This window comes from Aulostomus chinensis, chromosome 1 (assembly GCF_037954235.1).
Source record: "Aulostomus chinensis isolate RoL2024-O1b breed Wild chromosome 1, RoL_Achi_v1.0, whole genome shotgun sequence".
In the NCBI taxonomy this organism is placed as follows: domain Eukaryota; kingdom Metazoa; phylum Chordata; class Actinopteri; order Syngnathiformes; family Aulostomidae; genus Aulostomus; species Aulostomus chinensis.
The window spans coordinates 35014350-35023573 of record NC_141320.1 but is presented as its reverse complement, the minus strand read 5'-3'; the positions used below and the strand labels follow the sequence as shown (position 1 = coordinate 35023573).

The following is a 9224-nucleotide window of genomic DNA, read 5'->3' as shown; positions in this document are numbered from 1 at the left end:
GCGGGGCTCCCATGCCCTGGGTGCCTCCGCCAATTTTAACTACATTCTAGTCATCCACATCATCACATCTACATTCCTACGCACAACACGCACCCTGCACCATGTTGGGATGGGGGGGCAGCTGGGGCAGGGAGTGGGTCCAGTGCTGCCTCCTTTGCTAACTGCACGATTGCAGGCCTGGGGGCCTGGCCGGGGCTCTTTGGGGGGGGGGGGGCTGGTCGTCTTCCCAGCATGGTGGTTGGGCTGGGGTTGGTCACGGGCCCTGCTGTTGTGTGGTGGATCGCTCGCTGGCGGTTTCACTAAGTCTGAGGTGCCCTGGACCGTATCAGCATCTATGGAGTACTCAGCCCCTGTATGGAGGAAGATGAGAGTATGATTTTTTTGTTCGGGGGTGGCGGTCCTGGGCGTGCGTGCCTTCAGCTCACCCTGGCGGGTGGGCTGGGCCTCTCAGGGGAGTGGGGGTTCCCGGCTGGCTGGCTGGTGGTGCCCTATAGCCTGAAGCCCGCCTGCTCTGGGGGGAGGGGGAGAACAGGGGATGGGTGGAGGGGATGGGGATCGGGGGTTGGGGGGGGGTAGCTCCATTCGGGGGCGGTGGGCCTGGTCGTTGTGGTGGGCTGTGGCTGCCCCGCCTGGGTGTGGGGTGCGGGTGGGTGTCGGCCTCGCCGCTGGCGGACCTCTTGGGGGGCTCTGGTCGGGTCTCGGGCCAGAGGGGCCCTGTGCCCCTGGGCTCTGCTCATGCTGTGGGGGGGGGGGGGTGCCCGGTGGGACCGGGGTCATCTCTGCCCCGTCTCTCTGTGGGTTGCTTCTGGGTGGGGTTTGCTGCTCCTATGCTTTCCTACAGGTCCTGGCATGGGTTTGGCCTGTGGCTGTTTCCTGGGGGAGGGGTGGCCTGGGGCTCCCTGTGTCCTGGGGGTTTCTGGGTGCTCTGGTGGCTTGTTCCTGACCTGCCTGCTATCCTGGACTTGGGGTGCGATGTCCTGGCCCCCCACATCAGCTACAGCCAGCTACGCACAGCATCCAAGACAAACTGTTGCACACACACATACACATACACACACGTATACACACATAAACGAATGCGGTGCACAACTGACCCCTAATCACACACTCAGACATTTATCTAAAAATTATATTAAACCAAATGGTAAACCTGCTCTGGAAATTCTGCAACCAATGTTTTTTCCTTTTTTTTTTCTTTTCTCCTCTCTGTTGTTGTTGTTACTTTTTCTTTGTTTGTTTGGTTTTTGTTTTTTTTCTGCTATTGCTGTTGTTGTTTTTGTCCCCCCCCCCCTTGTCCTCCCTGTCCTGTCCCTGCTCTCTTCCTGTCCTCTCCTGAGCCTCAGTCCGGTAGCTTCATCAATGAACCAACACCATTCCTAATAAAGTTCAACACAGATGGTGATAGGAGGAGTTTATCAGGTTCCTCCTTAGCAGAGTAGAACTGCTTCAGTCCAACAACGCACCAGAAACATGGATGCTGCTGCTGAACAGGACAGGTTAAAAAAAAAATTTGTCTGATTAATTTCTACTGTTTTTGGTCTCTTTTGATGACGTGTGCTGCAATGTGATGTCACAGCGGCCATATTGGATGAGCTGGAGTCTCTCAGGAAAGTTGTTTTCTTTTTTCTCTCCAAGTCCATTCATAATGAACCAAAGAAAACACTGCTAATAAACCAGCAGAAGACGAGGAGGAAGTTCAAAAGTCTCTGAACTTCAAGTCAGAGGATCGACGTCAGGTTGCCAGCAACAGAGGGACCAACTAGATTAGACTGATGAAGAGCAGCACCTGAAGGCTGCCATCAAAGAAGAAGACCAGAGAAGAGAAGAGACTGAAAAGAGAGGGGAAGATTTGGAGCAACAAACAAGGACGAGGACTTGGTGATGTCTGGACCTGAGACCAGCCACCGCACCTCTGCTGCCTCACAGCTGCTGACCAGCAGGGTGAGGACACACCCAGAGGTGAACTGCAGTCACTTGAGCAGCGAGTCAGGGAGTTCTTCAACAACAGAGGTTCCTATGAACAGGGATCAGATCGCTGCTCGTCCACCAAACCAGAGACACAACAGGCTCAGCATCATCGCTCCATTTGTGAGCAGAAAACATGAAGCTGAGGAGCAAAGAGTCCAGGTGTCCATGCAGAAGAGCCTCTCACAAAGACAAACTGAGACTGAGACAGAATCCTGACAAAGAGGAAGAGAATTCAGGACTGGTGGAGAGGAGCTGGAGAGTCCTGATCAGACTGAACGCTCACCTGAGCAGGTAAAAGTGACAGTGGTCAGAGACCTGGAAGATCTTGATCAACATTCATGACAATGTTTAATGTTGAGGAGGAGAGGAGGAGGGGTGAGGAGATGTCCCACTGTCAATGGAGTTGTGCTGTGAAATATCAGCAACCTCAGTTTGGGAGAGATAAATCTGGGAAAACTGGAAGAAAATGAGTGAATCCACACTTTGGAAGTCTTCTGCTGTCAAGATCCAACAATTTAGGAGTTAGAAACTGTCACTGATCAGAGATCCACTTCCACCAGAACATCAGCTTGAACTGTGACTGTTATTCTGAAGAGGAGTTCAGTTCTGGAGTCAAATGGAGCAGTTTTCAGTCCTTCACTTCACCAGCAGGAGGCTCTGCAGCAACTTCTCCTCAATCAAAGAGAGCATCATCAGTTTCAGCAGAGATTTAGTGAGCAGCAACTTTGGAGCCTTGGCTGAATGATAATAATGAGCTGCAGCATGGAGGAGAGGCTCTGAAAGGTTTAGTCCAACCAGGGTCAGAGAGAGAGGGGGCTGTTGCTCTCCAATGCCAGGTTCTTGATCAGATCACCATGGTTACTGAGAAGCTGATGGATGTGTGACCTCTGAAATTGAGGCTGACAGATGCAGAACCATATTAGTTAGTTGTGTTTCTAGAGCGCCGGGTCACGCGTCGATCAGTTTCATCCACTTCCAGGATGACGTGAAGAGCATCAGGATAAAGTGAGAGTTTGGTTTGTTGGATTTGGTGAAATCTGTTGATCATTCAAAACTGCAGAATTTGTTCCTTCATGTTTAGTGGAGTTTCTATCCAATCGTTGTAGAACCTAAGAGAACCTGAGAGAACAGAGCAGCACTGATTGACAATCTTTCTATCAATGTGATTGATGGACAGAGGAAAGTCAACTGTTAGTGGCTGGTGGGAGCCACCGTTTGCCTGTTTACAGTGGCAGAGATGAAGAAGAACTTCAAACTCAGAACAAACAGACAGAGGAACAGTTTGGAGGGAACAAATCACCAGAGGCAATGAAGGCTCAGAGCAGAACCTGAGAGTCCTGATTGACAGGAAGTTTCTGGAGAGGACAGCAGGGAATCCTAGGATGAGGTTTTATAGCCATTTTGGACTCTTGTTGACCGACGTTGTCTGTTGAGGGAGTTTAGACAAGTTCCTAAAGAGGAGGGAACCAAGGTGAACAAAGGGTTTGGAGAAAGACTTTAAGAAGAAAAATAGGCTCTGGAGGGAATTTATCAAGCATCCACCAGAGGAAAAGGAGGAGAAGAACAAAGTAAAACCAGAAGAACATCTGATGAGATCAGAACAAAAAGACTCTTCTGATCAGTTGTTGGAGAAACAGAACATGGACATCATGATTGAACTTCAGCCCTCATGAATGCCTTCCCTTCATGTGGAGGAGAGCTTGTTAAACTAGAAGAAATATCTAGTAGTCCAGCTCAGGATGTTCTGCTCTCATCATTCTGACCAAACTCTTTGGACGGGACATCGGCCAAATGTCCTCCCTGTTCCACCACATTCTGGTCTCTGTTCTTTCCTGTTCTATCCTGCTCCAACTTCCCACAGAGACTCAGACCATGAGAGGAAGGAGGATGAGAACCAGAGGTGTTCCTCACGTATGAAGTTCAACTGGTAAAAGTCTCATCACACATCCAGGACTTCATCCACCTACCGAGCTGCAGTTGAAGCTTTGACCACTGGCAGCAGCCTCAGAAGAGCCTCCTCTGAAGCTGAATATTTGCTCAGGTCAAACACGTCCAGATCTTCTGAGGACAGTAAGATGAAGACCAGAGCCGACCACTGAGCTGGAGACAGTTTAGCTGAGGACAGACGTCCTGATCCCAGCAGACGCTGGATCTCCTCCACCAGAGAACCATCGTTCAGTTCATTCAGACAGTGGATCAGGTTGATGCTTCTCTCTGGAGACAGATCCTCATTCATCTTCGTCTTGATGAACTTAACTATTTCCTGTTTGGTCTCTGAGCTTCTTCCTGTCTGTGACACCAAACCTTGCAGGAGAGTCTGATTGGTCTGCAGTGAGAGACCCAGGAGGAAGCGGAGGAACAAGTCCAGGTGTCCATTGGGACTCTTCAAGGCATGGTCCACAGCTCTCTGGTGCAGGTGTTTTAGTTCAGGTTTCTTTCTGAAGACTCGTGACCTCCAGAATGTTTGTTCCTCTGTCAGCAGATTGACTCCAGAGTTGATGAAGGTCAGATGGACATGAAGAGCAGCCAGAAACTCCTGAACACTCAGATGGACAAAGCAGAACACCCGGTCCTGGTACAGTCCTCTCTCCTCTCTGAAGATCTGAGTGAACACTCCTGAGTACACAGAGGCTGCTCTGATGTCGATGCCACACTCTGTCAGGTCGCATTCATAGAAGATCAGGTTGCCTCTCTGCAGCTGATCAAAAGCCAGTTTTCCCAGAGCCTCCATCATCCTCTTGCTCTCTGGAGTCCAGTGTGGATCCGTCTCAGCTCCTCCATCATATTTGACCTTCTTGACTTTGGCCTGAACCACCAGGAAGTGGATGTACATCTCAGTCAGGGTCTTGGGCAGCTCTCCTCTCTGTCTGGTGGTCAACAGGTCCTCCAGGACGGTCACAGTGATCCAGCAGAAGACGGGGATGTGACACATGATTTGGAGGCTTCGGGACCTCTTGATGTGGGAGACCACGGTCTCAGCCTGCTCCTCATCTCTGAATCTCTTCCTGAAGTATTCCTCCTTCTGGGGGTCAGTGAACCCTCTGACCTCCGTCACCATGTCAACACACTCAGCAGGGATCTGATTGGCTGCTGCAGGTCGTGTGGTCATCAAGAGGTGAGCGGAGGGAAGCAGCGTCCCTCTGATGAGGTTTGTCAGCAGCACGTCCACTGAGGTGGACTCGGTAGCATCAGTCAGGGTCCGGTTGTTATGGAAGTCCAGAGGGAGTCGACACTCGTCCAGACCGTCAAAGATCAATGCAACCTGGAACTCTTCCAACCTGCTGATTCCTGCTTCTTTGATTTCAGAGAAGAAGAGATGAACAAGTTCCACCAAACTGAAGTTCCTCTGCTTCAGCACATTCAGCTCTCTGAAGGTGAACGGGAACATGAAGTCTATGTGCTGGTTGGTTCTGCCTTCAGCCCAGTCCAGAGTCAACTTGTGTGTTAGGACCGTCTTCCCGATGCCAGCCACTCCCTTTGTCAGCACGGTCCTGACTGCTGTCTCTCTTCCAGCTGAGGCTCTAAAGAGGTCTTCTAGTCTGATGGTTGTTTCTCGTGCAGCTGGTTTCCTGGATGCTGCCTCAATCTGTCTGACCTCGTGTTCCTCATTGACCTCTGCAGCCCCTCCCTCGGTGATGTGGAGCTCTGTGTAGATCTGATTCAGAAGGCTTGGGTTTCCTGCTTTAGCGACCCCCTCAAACACACACTCAAACTTCTTCTGCAGGTTGGACTTCAGTTGACGTCGGCAGGCTGCAGAAGTTCCTCCTGAATGAACAAAGAACAAATGGAGTCAAGGGTGAAGACTGGGACTCGTCCTGGTCCTGATATATCTGGGTGCTGCAGGAAGGAAGCTGGAACTGGTTTGACGAGGGCTTGAATGTGAGGAACCTTCATTTGGATCAAAACATGATGCACTCCAGCTTTAAAGCTGTTCAAATCATCTTACTGCTGAGCAGACGGTCAGCCAGCTGCTCCTGATTCATTCTCTTGAGGAAGTCCAGTGTGATCTTCATGAACGCCTCTCTGCTCCTCCTCTGCTCCTCCTCATCATCCAACCACTCCTCTGGTTCATCTGGACTCAGAACCCTCCGGACTCTCTTCAGCTCCTTCTTCACAAAGTCAACAATCTTCTCCTCCAGCAGCTGGAACAGAATAAATGTCAGAGTGAAACGAGTGGAGGCAACAACAGGTCATGTGACTGAAAACCTGCTGGTCTCCAGTGAGTGACTGAACCCTCATGGACCATAAAGATGGAGTCCAGGTGTGCTGGGTGTTGCTGGATGGACTCACCACTGAGACCATCTGAGTTCTGCTGATCAAGTCTGTGGAGACAAGATGAAGTCAAAGAACCAATAGTAAAGGAACACCAGGGACCTTCATGGTAGCAGGGACCTGGACCCAGCAGAGATGGGGGGTCTGTGGCTGGTCCCAGACCTGCCCACAGCCCCCTGCTCTTGAGTGGAAGAGATCGTATCAGAACAGACAGTTTACATTCTCACCTGGGATCAGACTCCAGTCCACCTTTGAAGTCTATAGGATGACCCATAGACCGATCACTCTTCATGGACACACAGCTGGGTTCAGGGGGGTCTGGTCTCCTCTGAGAGAACCTGATGGAAACAACACTGATCAATGCTGACGATCAGGAAAAATCATCCAGGAAAACAGGAAAATGTTGAAGGTCAAACGTTTTAATGATGACGATAAAAAAAATGCCTGAGAAAAATGAGTTTCAGTCCTCAGAGCTCACCTCTGACCAGAAGACTGTTGACCATCTTTGAAATAAATCGGCCGATACATAGAGTTGTTGCTTCTGAAGGACACACAGCTGGGTCCAGGTCCAGGTCCAGGGCCAGGTCCAGGTTCAGCTCCAGGTCCAGGTCCAGGTCCAGGTCCAGCTCCAGGACCAGTAGAGTCCAGCCTGGTTTTCTGGGGAGGGGCTCCCTCCTCTGAGTCCTCACTCTGATTCATATCAGAGTTCAAACCTTCACACAAACACAACAACACCTTCATTTATCAACAAGCTTCACATCTCAGGACCCAAACTTGTGACTCCTCCAAGTTCAAATCCTTCTCCTCTTCAGAGACATGGAGGAGAGACATTCATTCTTCTCTGTCTGGAGGACGGAAGTCATCTGATAGCAGCAAGAAGACCTGAACCTCTGGACTCCAGCAGGACAGTTGAACTTTGTCTGGTTGAGTTGCTCTGAACTGAAAGAGCTGTTATCAGATCCAACATCAAAGTCTGACAAATGAAGCTATCACCATGACAACCTGACTATCAGACTGTTGGTGTCATCACCTTCTGATGGAGAACAGAATCTCCATGAAGCAGCGAGTGCAGGTGAAGGAACCAGCAGCTCTGACTTTGGAAAGATCTCAGTCCAACATTCCTACTCGGAATGTTGATCAAAGCATCAGGAAACTCTGATGGTTCTGATCAGATTCCAGGTTTGAGTCTCAGCTTCACTCCTCCAACAGCTCAGAATCATAAACTCAGGCTTTTCTAGCAGCTGCTCCGCCTCCAGGACCTCAAACAGCAACACTGAATGATGCTGTGGTCAGGACCCTCTTTCATGTCTGGCTGACACACAGCGGCTGTCCCTCAACTCCAGTGTGAAGTCTGGCATGTTAAGATCCGGTTGGACCCGTTCAGACTCTCCCTGCATTCTTCCCTGATGACGCAACATGAGAAACCAAGCGCTGCTGGTTTGCTGTGAACGTTCCCGCTGACGCTCGTTGTGAACCAGCTAGAATCCCACCTTCACACGTCCTGATGGAGACGGTTCAGCTGGACACTCAAGCAGGGAGACGACTCAGTCAGAGGGATCCTGTTGGTCTGGGGGGTTCTCACCTGCTGAACTCACCTGAACTCAACCTGCACACTCGTTCAATGGTTCTTTTCTTCCCTCCTTCTTCCCCCTCCTTTAATTCAGTTAGCGGTTCAAGACAAACAGGTGACCGACATGGACAGACATGTCCATTAATCATGGCCTTCATACCTGGATCAGAGAGACGCTGCTCCTTCTCCCTCCTCAGTCCAGGTGTTTATGTGCATTTGATCTGGCGTCGCTTCCTCATAACTACAAGTCAACGAGAACAACCTGAAAACCAGTCAGGCCACAGGCAGAAAACAGTTACAGGCAGTTGTCCGATCTCTCCACTAGATGGTGCTGCCTGCCTCTGTGATGGCTCCAGATCAGATGGATCCCAGCAGCAGCAGCAGTTGAGTGCTTCAACACTTCCAGACCTTCATGAGGTCACATCAAGTTCTTCCAGGATTCACTGAGAGAAGTCTTTGAACAGCTGCAGCTTGTCTCTGTCCAGGGTCTCATCATCATCTCCCAGTTTTCCTCCTGCTCCCCCATTCAGACCTGAACTGCCATCAATATTATTCATGTTGTTATCTGACTGAAGTCTTTACACATCAGAGGTGCCACCCTTGGGCCATGCTGGGGTCGTCCCTTTGGTTCGCTTCTCCCACTTTTCAGAAATTTCTAACCTTTCTTTTAAAAGCTCAGGGTTCTTCTCGATTAGGACGGTTGATACGATACTCATTTTACAAGTTGCACCTTTAACCTGTTCTTCTATTGGCACTTGGAATAAAAGACAAGAGGAAAAACATGAACGTCTGTGCAGGAGTCCAGGTGAGCACGGGGGGACTATTTTTAACTTTCTGTGTCTGTGTATCTTCTGGGCCGGTTGCCAAGCTATTAGTCAACTGTACTACAATACCCACACACACCTTAGTCACGCCCACTGACCATTCCCACCAATCACAGCTGGAGGAGCCAGGAGGCGTTTCCCCTTCAGTCATACACACCTCTCCTTTCACTCCTTCAGGTTCCTATCCCTCCTTTCACTCTGACTCCTCCATCAGAACTGGGCAACAACAACTCCTCGATCTGTGCTGCAGCCTGGCCTTTTATCCACTTCAACCTCTCCCTCCTCACCCGTCCAGCCCTCCTCTCACACCCTCACTCTTACCTCCAACTTTGGAACTCCAACATGGAGCGACACAAGATCTTCAGAAGAAGTGCAGGTTATAGATTTGCTAGATGAAACGGTTTCCATGAACAAAGGGTTCACATTGATGGAATAAAGTACAAGAATTCTTTGATTAAAAACAAATGCATGACCAGTTTTTTGTGAAGGGGAAACATGAATTAGACTTGAACAAAACGTGGTCCAGATGTAGAACTGCAGCAGTGTTGAACCCAGGTCTGACTGCTAGAGGACCAACAGAGCCCATCAAG

At 50.1% G+C, this 9224-nt stretch overlaps 1 protein-coding gene across 1 annotated transcript in view; it reads right to left on the bottom strand.

The window, feature by feature from the left end:
• Positions 1–8045, bottom strand: part of LOC147271430 (NACHT, LRR and PYD domains-containing protein 3-like) — a 36671-nt gene extending 28626 nt beyond the window's left edge. Inside the window, exons 1-6 of the mRNA XM_086202768.1 lie at positions 7971–8045; positions 6719–6953; positions 6468–6578; positions 6212–6290; positions 5915–6110; positions 3936–5733 (exon numbers count right to left, since the gene is read on the bottom strand). Coding sequence (XP_086058894.1) covers positions 3936–5733; positions 5915–6110; positions 6212–6290; positions 6468–6578; positions 6719–6939 — 2405 coding nt within the window. The 5' untranslated portion in view covers positions 6940–6953; positions 7971–8045. The remainder of the gene's footprint in view (positions 1–3935; positions 5734–5914; positions 6111–6211; positions 6291–6467; positions 6579–6718; positions 6954–7970) is intronic.
• Positions 8046–9224: the final 1179 nt, after the last annotated feature.